The 22242-nt window shown below is 35.7% G+C and overlaps 4 protein-coding genes across 5 annotated transcripts; 1 reads left to right on the top strand and 3 right to left on the bottom strand.

Moving 5' to 3' along the window:
• Positions 1–538: 538 nt before the first annotated feature.
• LOC125776307 (probable cytochrome P450 313a4) lies at positions 539–3859 on the bottom strand. The gene is made up of 8 exons (XM_049447889.1): positions 3624–3859; positions 3343–3546; positions 3089–3274; positions 2365–2434; positions 2133–2247; positions 1898–2056; positions 874–1297; positions 539–819 (listed from the first exon to the last, which is right to left on the bottom strand). The coding sequence occupies exons 1-8, from the start codon at positions 3796–3798 to the stop codon at positions 656–658; spliced, it is 1497 nt and encodes a 498-aa protein (XP_049303846.1). The 5' UTR covers positions 3799–3859; the 3' UTR covers positions 539–655.
• Positions 3860–6802: 2943 nt separating this feature from the next.
• Positions 6803–9618, bottom strand: LOC105230834 (probable cytochrome P450 313a4). Its single transcript, XM_011211821.3, has 8 exons — positions 9374–9618; positions 9081–9284; positions 8831–9016; positions 8513–8582; positions 8294–8408; positions 8053–8211; positions 7162–7585; positions 6803–7095 (listed from the first exon to the last, which is right to left on the bottom strand). The coding sequence occupies exons 1-8, from the start codon at positions 9546–9548 to the stop codon at positions 6932–6934; spliced, it is 1497 nt and encodes a 498-aa protein (XP_011210123.3). The 5' UTR covers positions 9549–9618; the 3' UTR covers positions 6803–6931.
• A 3082-nt stretch (positions 9619–12700) lies between these two features.
• LOC105230836 (probable cytochrome P450 313a4) lies at positions 12701–15608 on the top strand. Of its 2 annotated transcripts, XM_049447890.1 has the most exons (8): positions 12701–12926; positions 12998–13201; positions 13271–13456; positions 13995–14064; positions 14171–14285; positions 14357–14515; positions 14763–15186; positions 15243–15571. In XM_049447890.1, the coding sequence occupies exons 1-8, from the start codon at positions 12752–12754 to the stop codon at positions 15404–15406; spliced, it is 1497 nt and encodes a 498-aa protein (XP_049303847.1). In that variant the 5' UTR covers positions 12701–12751; the 3' UTR covers positions 15407–15571. The 2 variants fall into 2 exon arrangements, with proteins under 2 accessions (XP_049303847.1, XP_049303848.1); XM_049447891.1 differs by lacking the exon at positions 14357–14515 and having other exon boundaries at positions 15243–15608.
• Positions 15609–18210: 2602 nt separating this feature from the next.
• On the bottom strand, positions 18211–20739 carry LOC105230837 (probable cytochrome P450 313a4). Its single transcript, XM_011211825.3, has 8 exons — positions 20505–20739; positions 20229–20432; positions 19969–20154; positions 19665–19734; positions 19495–19609; positions 19259–19417; positions 18586–19009; positions 18211–18520 (listed from the first exon to the last, which is right to left on the bottom strand). The coding sequence occupies exons 1-8, from the start codon at positions 20677–20679 to the stop codon at positions 18357–18359; spliced, it is 1497 nt and encodes a 498-aa protein (XP_011210127.2). The 5' UTR covers positions 20680–20739; the 3' UTR covers positions 18211–18356.
• Positions 20740–22242: the final 1503 nt, after the last annotated feature.

The raw sequence follows: 22242 nt of genomic DNA, 5'->3' as shown, positions 1-22242 counted from the left end.
GAAACAAATTTATTTTAATATCGTTGTCTTTAGTGTGCCCAAGTGGCCAAAATAGATAAAATTTAGCGAAAACTTGAACTAGCCTCCATATAACTATTATCAGGTTTTTCGAAAATCTGGCTGACTTTATGCCATTTGATTGGTGATCGTATGTGAAACACTTTATGAAACCCAGTGAACACTTTTTTTAGTATGTGTCGTGTTAATAGTATGTGTTATTGGCAATAGATAAAATCGGGTTAATACTAAAGTCGATACCTAATATAATTTGTTTTGTAATGCATCAGGTATAACGTACATACTTATAAGTAGATCCATGTTTCTTTTACTTCAGGTGAGTCTATGATCTATAAACCAAAGAAAATTGAAGATATTGGATATCCTACGAGATTGCCGAATTGGGGAAACACGACCGCATTCGCGGATGAGAATTAGGCTAAGAACCGTTGCTCCTTCCGCAGCACTTTCCAAACTTTATATGATTTTTGACAGATATGTACGTATTTCCTAATATAATCAAATAACATTTCTTTGCTTTGTCTTTTTATTATGCTAGAATTAAGTGAATAGTTACAGTCGATATGAAATTACACATAGTGCTATACATACATATGCATATACGAATTTTAATATTAATTATATCACATTTTTTAATTTAATTGGTCCTGACCTCTATGTGCAGTGGAGGATCGGTTTTAAACCCCAAAGTAACTTTTGGCACAAGAATGATATCTTCATATTTGAAAGTCGTGGAGAATTTCAAACTCCGTATCGTGTGGATCAATATGATACGTAACGTTATTTGGGCATAACGAGCGGCTGTCAACAGAATTAATTACTAAACATAAAATTTCCAATAATTTTCAATCTTACCTATACAGTTGCGTGGGCCCTTGGAGAAAGGCATATAAGAATATGGATGACGCTTTGCAACGTTCTCGGGCAAAAAGTTATCTGGATTGAAACGATGTGCGTCGGGACCCCAAATTTCTTTACGCCTATGCAATACGTAAATTGCTAAAAGGACTTGCGTGCCTTTGGGCAATATTACTCCTGGACAAAGTTCGGTGTCGTACACAGCTTGCCTTCCAATAAAGGCTGCTGGTGGAACTAAACGTAAAGCTTCCGATACGCACATATCCAAATATGGCAGTTTCTTTAGATCGTCATATTCTACGGATGTGATTCCGTCCGGATATACAGAGCGAATCTCTTGGAAAAGGCGTTCTTGTATTTCAGGATGCATTGCCAACAACACCAGGCAAGTGTACGCCGCACCAACAGAGGTCTCGTAAGACTGGAAGAAAGAAATTAGTTGATATTAGATGTTTTGAAAATATCCATTTTGATTTCAGTTATAATAAAGATGTGTTTTCGAAAATCATCGGCGCTGGTGCAATGATAAATCTATAGCTTTCATGAGTTCGGACTTTTTGTCTCGTTGACTATTGCTCTAAATATAAAAGAGCCCGAAAGTACATATGTACATTATTGGATTATAATAACGTTTAATCAGAATACTCTAATTCTAAACACGACAACGTGTCCGTCATAAAAGAGTATCAGTCAACAGTATCAGTAAACAGCATGGCAAAATTGAAGAACGTTCATACTAGATACCAAAAGTTCTTCGAGCCAGGAGGAGATCCCAAATCTAATTCATCGATTCCCCGAATCTTTTCCGTAATTATCGTAACATTTTATATATCTGGTAGTGCCAGCTGCATAACCTGACTGGAATCGTAAGTTACTCGAGTATACTACATACTTATGAAAACCTTTCTAATCAAATACGTAGGGGTTATGTGTGAGATTTTCAAACCATGAAGAGATAAAAATGAAACCGAACCCGACATATGGCATAAATATAATTAAAATAAAAAGATTGTTATGTTACCGCTGCAATCATTGTGAAGCACTCGACTTCCATATCTTTTTCATTAAATAATCTCTGACGGAAAGCTTTTAGCGCTAAATCAATCAACGTTTTGTTGTCTTTTTCGAAATCGTTTATGTCATCTGAGTCAACTGGTTTGGCAAGGTTTTCTTCAACTAGCTGCAAGAATTTGTAAACATAGAATTATATATCTAACTGTATAAAGTTTATGTGCGCAGCATATTCTCTTACTTACAGGTCGTACTATTTTACGTACGGATTTTACAACTCTTTTATAATGTGGCGTACGGGATAGAAAGCCCAGACCCAACCAACCGAGTATCAGGTCCATTGCCATGTGATCAGCTAAGCTTTACAACATTCGAATGCAATAAAAATTACATTTAAGTATTACTTGTATTAATTACTCACTTTTTGTTATAAATTTTGTAGGTTTTAAGTACAAAGATCGTTAAAGCATTACTTACGCATTAAATGCCCACATAGTTTCTCTGTGCTTCTCACTGCCTTCTTCTAACTTTAAGCCCATAATAGTAACTAAAATTTAATAGGAGTAAGAAAGAGCATTAGAATGTTTTTTAAAAATAAAAAACCCTCCACGCCAGGAGGGAATTCTGATTGTTCATTTAGTATGAGAGCTACATATGTGCTATAGTAGTCGAAATACATTTTTCAGATAATGTACCATTGGCTTAAACAATAACTCTAGCCAAGATATCTCCTCAAATAAAAAAGTTCTTCATAATTCTGATCCTACAGCTTTTGTTATAGGTATGTATATGCCACAGTGGTATGATATCGACGAATACGACAAATGAGCAGCTTCTCGGAGAGAAACTGACGTTTGCAACATTTCAGATCGATATCTCACAACTCTCTGGTTGTTAAGAGACTAGTTCGCATAAATGTCTTTAAACTAAACAAGCTAGAGCGAGGGGAGGGATGCCGGAAAAAGAGAAAGGGAATTTCAAGGTCACAGGTTTACGACAAGCGCGGCAATAAAATCAGTCTCATTACTTAATTGTCAAACCTCGTATCATAGTGGCCTTCTTTATTGGCAATTCTTTCGTTAGACCTGCTGTCTGCTGCTGAGAGTAAGTGAGAGTGGATGGTGCGAGCAAATATTTAAATTTCTTTGGTTCGCTAAAATATAATAAATTTGCTTTAAAATTCTTCACTACATATACTTACAAAGGCTCAATTGTAACCCGCAGTCTTTTATAATTGTAAAAATGTCCTGTTCACCTTGTCCAGCCAATCTTGCCAGCTTATTCTTCACGTTATTTGCATTCTGATTGAAGGCAGGAAACAAGGCAACGACATTATTATGGGCTAGGAAAGGGTTTAAGGCCTTGCGACTGATTTTCCATTTCTTTGCTGCTCGGGAGAGTAATATAAAATAAAATTAAAGTAGATTTATACCTGCAAATGTTATGTGCTATCACCTGGACTAACGATGAGGCCATTTAATATATCATTATGGAACTGTGTGTATAAATCGGGTGCTTTGTTGAGGAACTCAGGCGAGGTGGTGACATGTTTGATAATCTCGGTGTCGATGGTAAGCACGTACGGCGTTGCGGCTACCCACATGCAACCAGTTAATGTCTTCATGATATCGAAGCCGTTACTAATATTTTTAAATAATTCTGTAATTGTGTACAAATTAAATCGCGTTTAACTCCGCTGCATATTTTTGGCAACAGCAACTTGTCAAATCACTTACTGTTCACATCAAATACATGATAGGCTGCTCCAATAAAAGGGATACCGCATATAACAGGGAACTTGGAGGTAACACTGCGATAGTACTTCCGCCTTTGATACAAACGCCAACTGGCAGAGAGTAACAGTATGATTACCATTATAATCAGGGTTTCTACTCCAATTATGGCACTCATTTTCGCACCGAGCAGTCCAACACACCACGACTCAGCAGAATAAATGAAATAACTCGAACTCAAAAGCGGACGCCAGCTTTTATACGTAGTCTGTATCTACTTTGTTTTCTAAGAATAAAGTTTCACTGGAATTATTATGCGGTAAATTCGGATGTGACAACAATTATTCACAGAGAAACACACAATCCGCGGAAATTGGATGCACTTTTTGTTTTTAAGATTTATTTAATTATTAAATTAGAAAAACTGTATAGTTTTATGTTTGATTTCATTATTATACTCTCGCCACATGTCGCTACTTGGTAGAATAGTTTTGTGCGCCTAACGATTATCGAGATACATAGTAAATATAGAATTCTGTATGTACGATTATACATATGTATATAAAAATGATCAAGGTGGCGCGATAAATGGACTGATGGCTGAATTTTTTTCGATAAAACAATCAATCCTTGAGATTTGTTATAGAAATTTGGAAGGAATATTTTTTGGAACAATATAACTTTTGTTAAAAATGGGTAGGATTCGGCCAGTACTCTCCATAGCCTCCTTTAATGTAATATAAAGATTTTCGATATTCAGTTTAACGCATATATCCGCCAATATGAGAGTTATCTTAGTGAAATTCACATAGCGTCTCTCTATACTCGTATTAACATTGTGTCTTTTGTGTAGATAAAAGCGGACCAATACTCTTACTAGCATCCTTATACCAAATATACAATTTCGGTTCGGTTCAATTTTTAGAAATAAAATATTATTTAAATTAAAGTAAACGTTTAATATTGTATAAACTACAGTTCAATTCCGATTAAAGTCAATTAATTATATCAAAATCGACCTAATTAACATTGTATTGGACATGTATGTATGCATATAAAAGGAAAAACTTACCCAAAGACCTATATCTAGACCGATTTATTTAACTTATTTTTAGTTAAGCAAGGCCACTTGATTTCGTTGTATAATTATAGCCTCCGACCGATAACCAATCTTTGGCCGATGCCGACTTCGATGCCTCTGAAACTACTTGAGTACTTAACACATGAACAAATGTATTTAATGAACTTATACTCGTATATTTAAAAAATAAATAATAATTCAACATTCAACAGTTTTATTAACTTATTTATACTTTGTTCCGTAGTGTTTTTTTTACCTAATACAAAACAAAAAAGATACGTACAATATAGTACAATTTTTTAAAAAGCAAAAAAAAAAATTGTTACATAATCACACAAAAACTTTAGTTCATATACGTTTGTAGATGTTATAGATGCAAAAATTATCACATCATCGCAAAAAATGCAAAGCAATGATCATCAAAATCATCGGCATTGATTCCTTTTAAGAAATATACTTCTTCACTTCTCATATGACCGCGATTACTGCCAAAGCCTTGATCTTCAAGTCGCAAGCCGATAGCTCGTGGGGAAAGGGCAAAGAAACGTGATTGCAAACATACAAGCCAATCGGCAGGACGGCCATAAACTGCGCTGCACGAATATGATCCGCCAGCCTGTTGTAAAACGCAGACGAAGAAGCTTCAGATGTGTCATAATACTGCAAGGAACATAATACACTGCTCTCCAGCAATATATGCTTGGCTGTGTTAGGAACATCAAAAGGGTTTTCCTTGATTACGCAACAAACTTTAGGCACACACTGACCGCCATTCACAGTGGAACCATTAACATTATTACCGACTCCTTACCGGTGAATGGCGTACTTAGAGTCAAGCCACCACACATAGCAGATGAAACCTCAAGTTTCAACGATAAGCTTGAGTGATCCTAGCGTAACTTTGTTCTGGATGTTATAGCAGGTTAAACTTGTCCAGATAGCAATGAGTCACCGCATAACTATAAGTATAACCACTGCCCTGCAAAATCCACTTAACTAACATCGATTTCTACATTGTCCGAACTCGTTGAAATAGCAAGTTTCCTGAGCCTACCATTAAAAGACTTCGATGACAACCAAACTGAACCTTACCACTCAATTGGGCACTAGAAAGCCGTTAACGAATATATTCTATATAACGTCTTCTAGAATAACGAAAGTCATTATAATATTTTTGATAGGAGATGGGGTAAGCAGCAAATTGAGCTGGTATAGATTTAATAATTTAGAAAATAAATAGGAGAAAATGTTACCAAATTATTGCTAGAAGTTTTGTCAAATTAACCGATATAATGAATGAAATGATACCAAAACCTGAACTGCTTACATTTTTTCTATCGTCTTTTCTATCGTACGAGTATAGTTTTTCTATTGTCTCCTATTTATTATGTGAATCAAATTGCAGTCACTATATTACAATGAACTTGAAAGACTGGCTAAAGCAGTGTGATGGAATTTATTTAAATATTTACTTTTCGCATCAAATATATTTCAAAGATCTAAAAATATCCTACCTGCATTATAGTTAATATATCAAGCTGAAGGAACCTTGATTGGTTGGGATTCTTCGTTCAGCAGAAACTTAAAGAACAACGCGGTAACATAACATTACATGATGCCGATCTGATAAGCACTTAGAGAGTGCAAGAATTTTATATTCCCCAAACGCAAACTGTCAAAAGTGGGCACGTCTGCAGTTTTTAGAAAGAGAGAAAATTAGATTGTTGTTTTTAAAAGTAAACCAGTAAACCCAGTAAATGAGAGAACGTTTTAATGATATACACGGTGACCTTTCTTCCTCGATGATTTCAACGTGGACCGTCTGTGGTTTTGGTGAGCCGCGCCCAAATGTGACGAAGACAAAACCATGAAGCATTGAGAAAGGGATAGATCATGCATTGCATAACTGCCAATTTAAGGTCGAACAGATAGCAAAGGTGTTAGGAATATAAAGAAACCCGCGTGGGTTGCTTGAAATAATGGCATGAGAGAGCTACTTTAACGTTGGGGATCTCGTTAGATCAATCCGTCGGAATGCGCAACTATGAGATCACTTTGCAACTTTAATTGATTTTTGACATACAAAAAACACATTTCCTAATATTAATCAATGAATCATTTATTTGCTTATTCTATGTACGTCTGCATATTATACCTGTATTAAGTGAATAGTTACAATCTTTATTATATATATACATTAATATCGAATGACAATATCAAGTCTACAAACTTAGTTTGCTCTGGTCTCTATGCTTAAGAGCGGTGGGATTTTATAACTCAATGTAATATTTGGAACAAAAACGATGTCCTCGTATTTAGAAGTTGTGGAAAATTTGAAATTCCGCACCGCATAGAACAATGTTATACGTAACGAGATTTCAGCGTAACGAAAGCCTGTGAAATAAATTCATTAATAAATATCAATACATGCAAAAAATACAAAATCACTATCATTCTTACCAATACAGTTTCGTGAACCTTTCGAGAAAGGCATGTATGAATATGGATGCCGCTTTGCAATGTTCTCGGGCAAAAAATTATCGGGATTGAAACTACCCGAGTCCGGACCCCAAATTTCCTTACACCTATGCAATTCATAAATTGGTACAAAAACTTGCGTGCCTTTGGGCAATATTACACCTGGGCAGAGTTCGGTGTCACGTACAGTTTGTCGTCCAGTATAGGTTATTGGTGGCACTAAACGCAATGCTTCCGAAACAAACATATCCAAATAGCGAAGCTTCTGCAAATCATCATATTTTACGTCTGTAACTCCGTCCGGAAACACGGAGCGAACCTCTTGAAATACACGCTCTTGTATTTCGGGATGCATGGCCAACATCACTAGGCAGGTATATGCCGCAGAAGCAGAGGTTTCAAAAGACTGAAAAAAATAAATTTTTTATTGGACATTTAGCAGTTGTTTAAAGTTTGAACGTGTATTAAAGTATATAAATTATTATTATTATTTTTTTTTTTTTAATTTGATTCCGCATCTTCCAATTTATGTCAATTAGAAAAGCTTCGGCAGTGGTGTAGTGATGCACCGACAATTTTCAGGGTTTTTTGATAGATGAATATAGCGCTGATTGTCAATCGCTTGAAAGTGTTAATAAGGACTTACAGCCGCAGTTTCGAGTTTATACCAATGTCTATCTTATCAGAAAGACAGAGTGAAAGTATAAATTACGTCATGCCATACTTATCAAAAGCTTTTCAAATTATTAAATAGAGATTATGTAGAAGCTGTTCTAAATATGAACATAAGAAAATGAAATCATCGCCAGAAGTTCGATCATGTGTTTGGCGAATTCTGTATAAAATCATTATTTATAAAATATAAAGCCTTACCGCAGCAAACATTGTGAAAGACTCGATTTCCACATCTTTTTCACTAAATATTCCTTGACGCATGGACTTCACCGCTAAATCAATTACCGTTTGTTGGTTGTTCTCGAGACTGTTCACGGCCTCTGACTCGCCTTTTCGTGAAAGCTTTTCCTTAATCAGCTGCACGTATTTATGAACGTAGATTTATACAATATATACGTATACGAATATAATATTTATGTGCAATATTTTTCTTACTTACTGATCGTACTGGGTCACATAAGTATTTAATAATTCTCTTATAACGCGGTGTACGAGATAGAAAAACCAGTCCCAATGAACCGAACCAGAGGTCCAATTTCATGTGATCAACTAAGCTTTAGAACATTTGAATTACATTTAAGTATTACTTGTATTAGTTAATCACTTTTTTATAGATTTTGTCTGTATTAAGTATAGAGACCGTTAAATCATTACTTACGCATTAAATACCCGCAATATTTCTTTGTGCTTCTCAGTGCCTTCTTCTATCTTTATACCCAAAACAGTTACTGAAATTTAATATAGAAGGGTGGTACGAATGATCTTGATCTAAACAATAAGAGGGCCAGTTATATGTACATAATGGGCAATGAAAAACACTTAAAGCCTCCACTGAAATTGTAAAGGCGGCTGTATGATGTTCTTTGCAAGCGAGATAGAGAGAGACAGTATGAGTGATACGAGCATGTGTTTTTAGTTTTGTGATATTCTCAAGTATAATAAATTGGTTTTAAAATTCCTAACTATATATACTCACAAAAACTCAGTTGTAAAACACATTCTTTGATAATTGTAAAAATATCCTGTTCTCCCACTCCAGCCAATCCTGCTAGCTTGTTTTTCACATTATTTGCATTCTCGTTGAAGGCAGGAAACATGTCAATGATATTACTATGTGCAAGAAACGGGCTTATAGCCTTACGATTGGTTTTCCATTTCTTAACTGTTCGTGTTAAAAAGAAAATAAACTAAAAAAAAGTGAACCTGCAGAGGTTATACGTCATCACCTGGACTCACGATGATGCCATTTAATACACCGTTATGAAAGTGTGTATACAAGTCTGTGGCTTTGTGAAGAAACTCAGGCGAGGTGGTGACACGTTTGACAACCTCGGGATCGACGGTAAGCACGTACGGCGTTGTGGCTACCCATGCGCAAGCAGTTGCAGTCTTCAGAACATCGTTGCCGGCACTAATAATACGAAATAATTCTGTAATTGTATATAAATTGAATCGCTCTTTAATAGCACAGCGCTTTTGTGTCCAAAAAATAAAAAAAAAAACTTGTTGCAACACATACTATTCACATCAAACACTTGATAGGCCACACCAAAGAAAGGAATACCGTAAAAGGTAGGCAACTTGGAGGTGACACTACAATAGTACTTCCGTTTTTGATACAAGCGCCAGCTAGCAGTGAGTAACAAAATGATTGCCGTTAGAATCAGCGTTTCCATTCCACTTAAGGTACTCATTTTCGTACTGAGAAATCAAACACACCACGATTCAGCAAAATTTATTAAAACACACGGACTAATTCAAAAGCGGAAAGCTCCACTGACTTTTATATGAATTCCTTGAGCACTTTTTTACATAAGAATAATATTTAATTTTAATTAATATGCGGTAAAATCGGATATGAAAACAATTTTTCACTAATATGTAAGGAAGACTAAATTCGCGTGTATCCAAATATTTTGTACTCTCAGGTGTTGGCGAAACTTTATATTAAAATAGGTGCATAAGAACTCAACAGTCATTGTTCGAAGAAACTGTAATGGAATTATTATCATTTATGGTGTCTCATTGACACTTACTTCCTTTATGATATTTTGGTTAATATCCGAATTATTATTAAAAATTGATTGTTTTCGTAGAGGCGTAATGATCTTCAAATATGAGCTATAAACTGTAACGGGTAAGTACTCTGCCTGACAGTTTTCTATTATTTTCTTTTTATCGATTAATCGAAAGTATTATTAAAAATCGTTAGGAAACATTTCTACCCTGCTGCAACATGTTGCGAGAGTATAAAAAATCGCTATTGGAAGAAGTTAGACATTGTGTTTATTTATAAGATTTATTTTAATAATAGCATACAAATTTGCATACGTACTAAATTCAAAGCAAACATACATATGGTACATACAAGTATATTTACCTATACGATTAATTATCTAATATGTACGTTTTTAAATCTGTGTACACATGACCTCTTACAAATCGTGTGTTTGGTTACGATCTTATTTTTATAGTACTAATTTATTATTCAGAAAACCAACGGCGTCCACCGAAACATAAACAAGGGCACCAAAGATATAACACCCTTTTATCGGTGCATTTTTTTAGCATAAAAGTTTATAAAGATATGTATCTCTAGTGGTTCGATCTAAACAATTTCTTTGGAGTTGGTGGTATTGGCTTGGATAATATTACATGCCAAATTTCTTAGAGATACTTTGTTACAATCCTTCAAAGTGTATGGCAACTCTATGCCATAGTAGTATGATATGAGTGATTCCGACAAAGCGTGGTTATTGAGGAGCAAAGAACGTGTGCAAAATTTTTGAAAAATATCTCCTAAAATCGCGTATATATAGACAGGCGAACATGGCTAAATCGACTCAGGTCCTCACGCCCATCATTTGTTTATATATATATATACTTTATAGCATCTACGAAGTTTACAAACATCGTGGAAAACTTAATACAACCTGCTAGGATTAGGATATAATAAGCGTAGGTTTTAGTGGCACAATAAGCATTTGAAACCTAGAAACGATCTAATCACCTTCCACGTAAAACTTGGCGTTGACGATTTGTCCAGGAGGAATAAATTCGTGGTGGACGATGCCTTTGATGTGAAAAAGACAACGGTAATTTTCACTTTGGATTTACTCATTCCTCAGCGACTTCTTCCCGGCCCTCCAAAAAGGCCTGATGCCATCGAAACATACCAGTTCTTGCTAAAGCAACACCTGGGTAAGCCTGCTTGATCATATCAAACGTCTCTGTCGCAGATTTAGCGAGTTTCCCACGGAATTTAATCGCGTACCTCTGCTTTAACGGACTGAATTTTCGGCTTGCACCACTCACAGAAACATGTCGCGCGAAAATGTTTATCCTGACTCTCCAGGTGAGCGGAGACAGCTGACCAGCCACTCGTTCGTTAGCTAAGAACGCGCTCTATCGAATCCAGTCGGTGCGCGCACTCTCCGGAGTACAGTCGCGGCGAAAGAAAATCAGTCCTATTACTTTCCGGACAAACCCTGCAATAAGAATGGTTTCCGATTTGTATACTTTTTATGTGATACTTACAACCATTAGTTAAAGAAAGCTATTATAATCTGGAGCAACATGTTGCAAGAGTATAAAAATGTTGCCGTGAATGGATTACAATCATGTTGCAAATCCTTTCATATGTATTATATAATCGACATGATTAAGAGAGTTTTAATAATGGGAATATCACTTCTTATTACTTAATATTATTATATAAAGCTAACCCGAAGGAGCAGATACATCGACTCGCTGTTCTCTTCATAACGAGAGCGCTAAGTACCGAACCAATGACTGCACTAGAAAGCTTACTCAACCTATCACCAATCAACATTGCAGTGCAAAGCTTTTTGGAAATTAACATAATACGCGTAGTCTCACATCGCGTTACGTCAGAGAATGTTCATAGGAGCATGGAGGCAGTAGATGTAGCGGCTAAGCGGTTGCATATATGTATGTATGTACATATATTGAGTGTGAAAAGAAAAACGATACAATGAAATTTCCGAAAAGGCTGACAGACAGAGCGGGGCTAGATGGAATGCCTAAGTACATGCAGGAACGCCAAGATCATATGCAAGAGCCCATTAGGAAAACTCGCATGCGTTTTACTCACGCGGTCTCAAAAGGACTGCCGGACAGCTGTTGGCCTCTTGACAGGTCTCAACCTACTGGCATCACTAGCGAGGCGTTTGGGCATAAGAAATGAGGATAAATGCAGAGAAGTTGGCATGAGAGGGACTCTTGAACACCTCCTATGCGTCCAGCACTATCTACAACTCTTCTTAAGTGTATAGAAAATTCGAAGTATACAAATTAGATATCCGGTCATACGACGAATAATTCACCAAAACCTAAACCGAACTTCCATCTGGCAAAAAAGTCACTTTGATAAAATCGCATATGATTAGCATTACATAAACCTTATAGATATGCACATTCAAATTGGCATAATATATGTATATTTAAAAGTTTGTTTTTACCCTTGCAACGTTAACCGATTTCTCGTTGAACTATAACTATTAAGCCAGTTGCAAAAAAGTCTCATAAATCTGAAATTACAATGTTGTTGAGACTGAGTTGATGGTACACAGTAATTAAGTATTAATCTCCTGATAATTGTCTCAAAATGATAAGCTTCTACGAATTTTTTCAGATATATGCAAATATATACTTCAGTAGTAAACAAATTGCTTTGTATTTACACTTTGCTTTTTCCTGTTGATTTTTTTTTTTAGATTAATACCTGACGTTAGTGCATAGTAATTAAGGTGCTTAAATGCTTTCCTAATTCAAAAAAGTACTTACGGAATTCATATAAAAGTTAGTGCACCTTCCGGTTTTGCCTCAGTTCGCGTTATTAAATATTATTCTATTGAATCGTGGTATCATTGCGAAAATGAGTACCTTAATTGGAATACAAACGCTGATTATAACGGTAATCATACTGTTACTCACTGCCAGTTGGCGTTTGTATCAAAAGCGGAAGTACTATCGCGGTGTCACCTCCAAGTTGCCCACGCTTTACGGTATTCCTTTTATTGGAGTAGCTTATGAAATGCTTGATGTAAATAGTAAGTTTTGTGACATAATGTTGTTACCACGACAGAACAGCGGAACTATTATAATTTGTACACAATTTCAGAAATATTTCATAACATGAGTATGGGCTTCGACAAGATAAATGCATTAACCGGTTGCATATGGGTAGCGACAACGCCGTATGTGCTGAGCGTCGATCCTGAGGTTATCAAACACGTCGTGTCCTCGCCTGAATTCCTTAACAAAGCCACAGATGAGTATACACACTTTCAGAACGGTCTATTTAATGGACTCATCGTTACTCCAGGTAATAGTGCCCAACCCCAGTAGGTATTAATTTCCTTTTAGTTTTATTTTTTATTTCTCACACGAGCAGCAAAACAATGGAAAGCCGATCGTAAGATTATAAGCCCCTTCTTTGCACATAATAATATTGTTGCCTTCTTTCCTGCCTTCAATGGGAATGCAATTAGTTTAAAGAATAAGCTGGAAAGATTGACTGGGCAAGGTGAACAACATATTTTTACAATTATTAAAGAATGTGGTTTACAACTGAGTCTTTGTAAGTATATACGGAAAATGGTAATAATAGTATAATACTTGTCTTCTACACGAATGCGTTTGTATTTTGTCGCATCTATTAAGAAGGAACCAAGTTTAAGAATTTCGCTAATACATATAATACAGAGAATGGTATAAAATATTGTTGTCTATTCTTGGTCCACAAATATTTCAGACGAGGTCAATAAAGAAGTCATTAAAACATTTTGAAGAAAAATTATGATTTTAAAAATGTTTGAAACATTTTAGTTTCAACGGATATTTATGAAGACAAAATGATCTAGATCAAAAAGTTTCGGCATCAATTACACATGGCAGACCTTAACCTAAAGTTTCTTAAACACAACAAAGAAAAAACTCACAGAAAATCATTACTTGTGCTTATGTAGAGCATTTATTCAATATTAATAGACTTTGAATTTTACACTCGACTATGGGTTACAAATCTGTTTTTGGTGTCTACTAAACAATATAAAGACAATATGCTTCTGATGCATACACTTACTGACCCGGAACCACTTATTTTTATAACATTTTAGTAACTATTATGGACTTGAAGGTAGAAGAATGTAGTGACACTTACAGAGAAATTATGCAAGCATTTAATAAGTAAGTAAAGTCTAAACGGCATTTTTACTTAAGACACAAAAACTCTGGAAAAAACTAGTGCATTCAAGAAATATGAACTAAAATACGCATTCCACTGTATTTAAAGTTTTATCGATCACATGGGAAAGGACTTCTTGTACGGTTGGTTTGGTCTAGCTTTTCTATCCCGAACTCCACACTACAACAGAGTTCGCAAATACCTCAAGGACTTAGTACAATCTGTAAGTAAGAAAAATATTACACATAAAAGTTATTTATTTATACATTATTTTATACAAGAAAATAATTGCAGCTCACTAAAACACACTTAGCACTACAACTTGAGTCAAATGCCACGAGCAACATCGTAGAAGACAAACAACCGATGATTGATATAACAGTAAAAGCCCTGCGTCAAGGATTATTTAGTGAAAAACAAGTAGTAGTGGAAGGCTTCACAATGTTGGCTGCGGTAAAGCTCTAATTTTTATGTAATTCTTTTATTTTATTTATTTCAAAAGTTGCTATCAAAAGTTTTTGGAATATGTCTTTAACATGAATTGGAAGAGAATCGGATACTAGCATTTAATCATTTTAGAGTTGATTCCAATTGATTTCAATAGCTTTTTTTATACATATAAACATATACTTAAAACTTAATGCTCAATATCTAAGCAAAGAATACAAATTTTAATAATATATAATTTTCCTTCTTTCAGTCCTACGAGACCTCTGTTGGTGCGGTATACACTTGCCTGTTGATGTTGGCTATGCATCCCGAAATACAAGAGCGCGTCTTCCAAGAGATACGCTCTGTGTTTCCGAACGGAGTTATAACCGTTGAATATGAGGATCTGAAGAAATTGCCCTATTTGGATATGTTTGTTTTGGAAGCATTGCGTTTAGCTCCGCCCGTACCCTTTATAGGACGAAAAACCTTTCAAGACAGCGAACTCTGTCCAGGCGTAATACTACCCAAAGGTGCGCGAATTATTATATCAATTTACGAATTGCATAGGCGTAAGGAAATTTGGGGTACAGACTCAAGTCGTTTCAATCCGGATAACTTTTTACCCGAGAACATTGCAAAGCGTCATCCATATTCTTACATGCCTTTCTCGAAGGGCTCGCGGAACTGTATAGGTAAACGTGGAAATTAGTTTAGCAGGTTTTTATTTATTAACCAATTTGCTTTACAGGTTTTCGTTATGTGGAAATTTCGTTACGTATCATATTGATACATGCGGTGCGTAGTTTCAAATTTTCCACAACTTTTAAATATGAAGATATCGTTCATGTACCACATATTTCACTACATTATAAGATCGAACCGCCATTGAGCATAGAGGTCAGAGCAAACTGAATTGTATTGATTGATGTTATCATTCAAGTATGCATTTTCTGTGTATATGATTTCCTTGGGACTGTAACTATTCGCTTAATACTAATGAAATATGTATACTGTTGTATAATAAGTAAATAAATGTTTATCGATTAATGTTTGAAAATTAGTATTTCGTTTGTCAAAAATTATTAGAGTTTGCAAAGTGATCTCACGGCTGAGCTTGTTGCCGACAATAATCCAACGAAATATCTCTAGTGGCAACAACTCGCTCCTGCGTGGTGGCTTATGTAGAATGTACCCCATGCGGTCTCTTTGGATTCTTACCGTCTCTGTTATACAGCCTAACTTCAATTAGCGGTTGATCAATATACGATTTGTATCTTTGCGACCTTATCCTCCATAGTAGCCGCTTTCGATGAACTTGGACATAACTCTTCAAAACCCTAAAAATCATCGAAGGCGAAGAATCACCATGAACCATGTTTTTTATGGACTCCATAGACAATCTTACCACGGAACAAAATACCGCTAAACAAAACAAAGGATAAAGCTGGGCCACATACTAAAATATAGATCAATTATTATATTTGTTTCAGGGTACCGTTCGCAAGAAGACAGTGTTAGAGTGGGTGAAATCGGATTATAGCCGCGACCACTCCCTTTATAACGGGTTTGCTCAACACTGCTAAAAGTGCGCTGACTCACTAAATAAATTCGTCACAAACATTTACATAGTTTTATAGACGTAATGAATAGCTGAAAATTATAATTTGAAATTTTATAGATTCTTTTCGCTTTATAGTATATAAATCAAAGAGTAAAGATGTTATCCTAACTATTGACTAAATATTACCTCCGAAGTATAATTGAAATCGGACCATAACTTTTTACCAAACCAAATACCGAATATGTGGACTACAGAGTGTATGGCTGACTCATACACTTATCTAATAATACGAGTAAGATGCTTGAGCAAGGTTGAAGGTTAACTTCCGAGGGTATTTTAGCTTCACGAGTAGGTTGAACAATCTGTTCGGAGATTATACCATAGCCTTGAACAATTGTCCGTACCAAATTTCGGGGAAATATTTTGTCAAATAAAAAAGGTTTCCATACAAGACTTGATTTTGATAGTTCAGCTTGTACTGAAGCTATGAGTTTTCGTAGTCCCATGCCAGCAGCTTCTTGGCAAGAAAACGACGAGTGTGAAATTTCAGTTCATTATACCCAAAACTAAGGTGCTGGTTAGTTTATAAAGGGTGATTTTTTAAGAGCTTGATAACTTTTTTTTAAAAAAAAACGAATAAAATTTGCAAAATCTCATCGGTTCTTTATTTGAAACGTTAGATTGGTTCATGACATTTACTTTTTGAAGATAATTTCATTTAAATGTTGACCGCGGCTGCGCCTTAGGTGGTCCATTCGGAAAGTCCAATTTTGGGCAACTTTTTCGAGCATTTCGGCCGGAATAGCCCGAATTTCTTCGGAAATGTTGTCTTCCAAAGCTGGAATAGTTGCTGGCTTATTTCTGTAGACTTTAGACTTGACGTAGCCCCACAAAAAATAGTCTAAAGGCGTTAAATCGCATGATCTTGGTGGCCAACTTACGGGTCCATTTCTTGAGATGAATTGTTGTCCGAAGTTTTCCCTCAAAATGGCCATAGAATCGCGAGCTGTGTGGCATGTAGCGCCATCTTGTTGAAACCACATGTCAACCAAGTTCAGTTCTTCCATTTTTGGCAACAAAAAGTTTGTTAGCATCGAACGATAGCGATCGCCATTCACCGTAACGTTGCGTCCAACAGCATCTTTGAAAAAATACGGTCCAATGATTCCACCAGCGTACAAACCACACCAAACAGTGCATTTTTCGGGATGCATGGGCAGTTCTTGAACGGCTTCTGGTTGCTCTTCACCCCAAATGCGGCAATTTTGCTTATTTACGTAGCCATTCAACCAGAAATGAGCCTCATCGCTGAACAAAATTAAAGCGCGAAACACATTTCGAACCGAACACTGATTTTGGTAATAAAATTCAATGATTTGCAAGCGTTGCTCGTTAGTAAGTCTATTCATGATGAAATGTCAAAGCATACTGAGCATCTTTCTCTTTGACACCATGTCTGAAATCCCACGTGATCTGTCAAATACTAATGCATGAAAATCCTAACCTCAAAAAAATCACCCGTTATATATGTTACTGTATCGACTCAGCTTGTCAGACTGATCATTTATACCACATACAGTTGAACTTCCATAACTCAAAGTTCTCCATAACTCGAACTCTTGAACTGGCAAAAGAAGTAAATAATCGTAATCACACAAGTCTCTCTATCTTGATACTTTAATGGAAGTTCTTCTTCTTGTTTCAGAATATTTCATAATGTCTGTGGGTAACTATATGAACCCGACCCAAACTTACACTCACACTTAAAGGCACAAGAAATGTACTATCGTACAGATTCGGAGCACTATCAGGTTAAAAAAAATAGAAAACATAAAAAATGGCATTCTTGTTTTTGGAAAGGAATTTGCTCATTCAATTAATGTTGTTCACAGTGACACTTCTGCTTCGCTGATCCTCGATCTCGTATCACCAAACCTCCGATTGTTCGTACGCGAGATAGCCGGGGCATTGCGAATCCTCGACGAACGGAATTACTATATTTTCGGCTGTCCCCTATAATGTCGAGACTTTTTTTATTTGACGACTTATTTCTGTTTCCAACCTGATAAAGTCAGTCGCCAGGTAGAAATATGAGTCTAAGGAAGAGTTCTATTTGGAGATTTTCAAAAGGCGATTTAAATAAATATACCTAGGCTCATATCTTGAATATACCATATATTTGCTCACTGTACACCTGCATATAATATTTGTATTAAGCGAATAGCTACATAATCAAGTAATCATATATATATATATATATATAGTGCAATTATGTCGAATGATATCATAAATTTTTCCAATTTAGTCTGCTCTGACCTCTATGCTTATTTGTGGGTTATTTTTATAAGTCATTGTAACTTTCGGTATTAAAATGATATCCTCAAATTTAGTAGTTGTGGAAAATTTCAGATTCCGTACCAAATGGATCAACATGATACGTAATGTGATTTCAGCATAACGAAAGCCTGTCAAACAAATTGGGATGTAAAAATCGATAAACGTAAAACCACGTAATAATTTCAATTCTTACCTATACAGTTGCGTGGGCCCTTCGAGAACGCCATATAAGAATATGGGTGACGCTCTTCAATGTTCTCGGGCAAAAAGTTATCTGGATTGAAACGATGTGCGTCTGTACCCCAAATTTCTTTACGCCTATGCAATATGTAAATTGGTATATAAACTTGCGTGTGTTTGGGCAATATTACACCTGGACAGAGTTTGGTGTCTTTTTCAACTTCCCGTCCCAAAATGGTTATTGGTGGTACTAAACGCAATGATTCCGATATAACCATATCTAAATAGGGAATTTTCTGCAAATCGTCATACTCAACGGTTGTAATTGCATCCGGAAACACGGAATGAATCTCTTGGAATACACGTTCCTGTATTTCAGGATGCATTGCCAACATTACCAGGCAAGTGTATGCCGCACCAACGGAGGTCTCGTAAGACTGGAATTACAAGGGTACGTTTCGAGGCTTAGTATCAGATATACGTATAAATTGAAAACATTTGGAGAATTGTTTAAGTTAGTTCTAAAAGCGAAAAAAGAGCTATAAACGAAAAATGCTGCAGTTGGACTGTACTAATATCCGATTGCTTTTCTATTTATGTGAAAAATAATTGGAAATTGTTGAATTTTACTTATGTACATGTAAAGGAATAAAAATATTTAAAATTCAAAATTGTAATAGCTTTACCGCAGCAATCATTGTGAAACACTCAATTTCCACATCCTTTTTGCTAAATATTTTCTTCCGCAGTGCTTTTAGCGCTAAATGAAACATCGAGTGTCTGTTCTCTTCAAAATAGTTTATGGCCTCCGTCTCAATATTTCCTGCAAGATTTTCCTTTATCCGCTGCAATGATTTATAAGATAGATTTATATACAAGTATGTATATTTATTTATTACATTTGTAGGATTTTTCGACTTACGGTTCGGACTAAGGCTTGTAAGTATTTAACTGTTCTTTTATAGTGTGGAGTATTAGATAGAAAGCCTAGGCCAAACGAATTGAGTACGATGTTTTTGGACATGTGACCAATAATGCTGCAGGGCAGTGTTTTTTTATTATTTAAGTGGTAGGCGGATCAACGTAACTTACTCAGTAAATGCCGTCAGGAGTTCCTGGTGCTTCACACTGCCCTCTTCTATCTTTATACCCATAATAGTTACTGAAATTTAATAAAAATGAAAAGTCAGTACATAGGTTTTATAAATACAAAAATAGCATACAAACTCGAGTTTCAAAATTATTTAGGTAACGTTATTTAAGCCCAGCACATATGTTTATAAAGGTTTTATAAAAGCAAAAAAGACACTTCGAAGCTTGGTCTTTTATGGTCTTTAAATTTGTTTTTATTAACATGTAAAAAATTTACTTTGAAATTTTCATCCTATATACTTACGAAGACTCAGCTGTAGGACACATTCGTTGATACTTGTATAAATATCCTGTTCACCTAGCCCAGCCAATCTTTCAAGCTTGTTCTTCACATTGACTGCATTCTCATTGAAGGAAGGAAACAAACCCAAAATATTAGTATGTGCAAGGAAAGGACTGATAGCCTTGCGATTGGTTTTCCATTTATTTACTGCTTGTGCGAAAAATTAAAAAAAAAAAAAATCTAAAAGAAAATGTATACCTATAGAATTTATACGCCATCACCTGGACTCATGATGATGCCATTGAGTACGCCGTTATCAAAATGTGTATACAAATCTCTGGCTTTACTGAGGAAATCAGGCGAGGTGGTGACATGCTTAATAACCTCGGGATCGACGGTAAGCACGTACGGCGTTGTTGCCATCCACATGCAACCCGTCGATGTCTTCATGCTCTCAAAGCCGGCATTCAGTTTATCCAGCAATGCTGTAATTGTATGGCAATTCAATCACTCTTTAGTTTTGCAGCACTTTTTTGGCAACAACGACAACAACTTACTCTCCACATTAAACAAATGATAGGATTGCCCAATAAACGGTAGACCACCAATGGTAGGCAAGTTTGAAGTTACGTTGCTATAGTATTTTTGCTTTTGGCGCAAGCGCCAACTGGCGTAGAGTAAGAGAAGAACTGCCGTTATAATCAGCGTTTCTATACTAATTAAAGCACTCATTTTCGCACTGAGACGTTAAAGACACCACGATTCAGCACGGAATATTTAATGAAAGGAACTGATTCCACAGCGGAAAGCCTTTATATACATTTTATGTGTAGTTTGCTGTCTAAGAATATCATTTGGCATTAATTGCTATGCGATAAAATCGGGTGTGAAAGCAGCTAATCACAAAAAAAGGCACAATCCGTATAAATTATTGGGTTTATTTATAAGTTTTATTTTTTTTTTACCAATATAACGTAGTACATATATGCTTATAAATATATAAAAATTGTGGGTATATTGTATATATTAAATGCAAATTTTGCCTGCAAAAATTAAGTATTTACATATGTATATTGTCGCCTGGAATTTACACAGGAAAAAGTATAATTTGCGAAAATTTTTTGCCAGTGAAAGGCCATTTAGGCCTTATTAAAATATTTATAGTCGCACATTTTAAACAGTTTTACGAGTGAAATTATGTCATAGCCGTGAATGGATAATTGATAATTAGCGCTAAAAAAATGTAGCCATATACATATATACACACTTTAAGCATTTGAAATACATACATTTATAATTATTTATGTTTTTCTTCCAGCAAGCACCAAGCAGAAATATAGAAATATTATCGAAATATACATATACATACATACTAGGCGGCATAAGTATTATATGTTGACGCAATAAAAATTGTGAATTCAGCTTTAAAATGGATTTTTCTTTTTAATTTTTACAAGCAAATAGTGCAAACTTTAAAATAACCAATCACATATTTTTGTAGAAACTCAAGAAGATATAAGCTAATCAGTAATTTAATTTCTTGGCTTAGAGAACTGCTAGTTTTTACTAGTGAAATTTCTACTAACAGAAAATAGCTGCTGCCATGAAGAAACAGCTGTTAAATAAATGTGTTAACAAGTAACTAAGCACAGAGCGCATCTCTTGGAATATACGCTACTGAATTTCCGGATGCATAGCCAACATCACCAGGCAAGTGTATGCCGCACAAACAGAGGTCGCGTAAGCCTTGCAATAAGATAGTTTTCATTTATTGGATTAATTTAGTAAAAAGACTTTAATTAATCTAAAAACGCATTGCAAAATATTGATAATAAATTCTACAGGGTTTGTCCGGAAAGTAATAGGACTGAGTTTCTTTCGCCGCGACTGTACTTAGGAGCGTGCGTGCACCGACTTGATACGATAGATAGCATTCCTAGCTGACGAATGAGTGGCTGGTTAGTTGTCTCCGAGCGTCTGGGAGTCAGGACGAACATTTTCGCGCGACATGTTTCTGTGAGTGGTGCAAGCCGAGAATGTAGCGTTCGTTAGAGCAGAGGAACGCGATTAAACTCTTTAGCAAAAAGTGGTGTGTTTCGGTGACAACAGGCTTTTTTGGAGAGCCGAGAAGAGGTCGCTGTTGAAGACCGTGCTGGGAGACCTGTGACTTCGACAAACACCGACAATGTGACTCGTGTGCGCAAAGTTTTGAACTCAGACCGTCGACTAAGTACGAGGGCTGTCCGATAAATAACCGACCTCAACGTGAAGCTAGCGGCACATCTGAAAAAAAAG

Source organism: Bactrocera dorsalis, chromosome 2 (assembly GCF_023373825.1).
Source record: "Bactrocera dorsalis isolate Fly_Bdor chromosome 2, ASM2337382v1, whole genome shotgun sequence".
In the NCBI taxonomy this organism is placed as follows: domain Eukaryota; kingdom Metazoa; phylum Arthropoda; class Insecta; order Diptera; family Tephritidae; genus Bactrocera; species Bactrocera dorsalis.
This window is presented reverse-complemented; position numbering and strand designations above follow the sequence as displayed.

Bases quoted from the DNA above. Each gene is read 5' to 3' on its own strand.
- LOC105230836 (XM_049447890.1), top strand. From the start codon at position 12,752: ATGAGTACCTTAATTGGAATACAAACGCTGATTATAACGGTAATCATA. The intron at 14,516-14,762 runs GTAAAGCTCTAA...TCCTTCTTTCAG, and splicing joins GCTTCACAATGTTGGCTGCG to TCCTACGAGACCTCTGTTGG. The intron at 15,187-15,242 runs GTAAACGTGGAA...TTTGCTTTACAG, and splicing joins GGGCTCGCGGAACTGTATAG to GTTTTCGTTATGTGGAAATT.
- LOC105230837 (XM_011211825.3), bottom strand. From the start codon at position 20,679: ATGAGTGCTTTAATTAGTATAGAAACGCTGATTATAACGGCAGTTCTT. The intron at 19,610-19,664 runs GTAAGTTACGTT...ACTGCCCTGCAG, and splicing joins CTCCTGACGGCATTTACTGA to CATTATTGGTCACATGTCCA. The intron at 18,521-18,585 runs GTAAGAATTGAA...TTTGTTTGACAG, and splicing joins GGGCCCACGCAACTGTATAG to GCTTTCGTTATGCTGAAATC.
- LOC105230834 (XM_011211821.3), bottom strand. From the start codon at position 9,548: ATGAGTACCTTAAGTGGAATGGAAACGCTGATTCTAACGGCAATCATT. The intron at 8,409-8,512 runs GTAAGTAATGAT...AATGTTCTAAAG, and splicing joins ATATTGCGGGTATTTAATGC to CTTAGTTGATCACATGAAAT. The intron at 7,586-8,052 runs GTAAGGCTTTAT...TATTTTTTTCAG, and splicing joins CTTTCACAATGTTTGCTGCG to TCTTTTGAAACCTCTGCTTC.
- LOC125776307 (XM_049447889.1), bottom strand. From the start codon at position 3,798: ATGAGTGCCATAATTGGAGTAGAAACCCTGATTATAATGGTAATCATA. The intron at 3,275-3,342 runs GTGATAGCACAT...TCTCCCGAGCAG, and splicing joins TGGCCTCATCGTTAGTCCAG to CAAAGAAATGGAAAATCAGT. The intron at 2,057-2,132 runs GTAAGTAAGAGA...AAATTCTTGCAG, and splicing joins TACGTAAAATAGTACGACCT to CTAGTTGAAGAAAACCTTGC.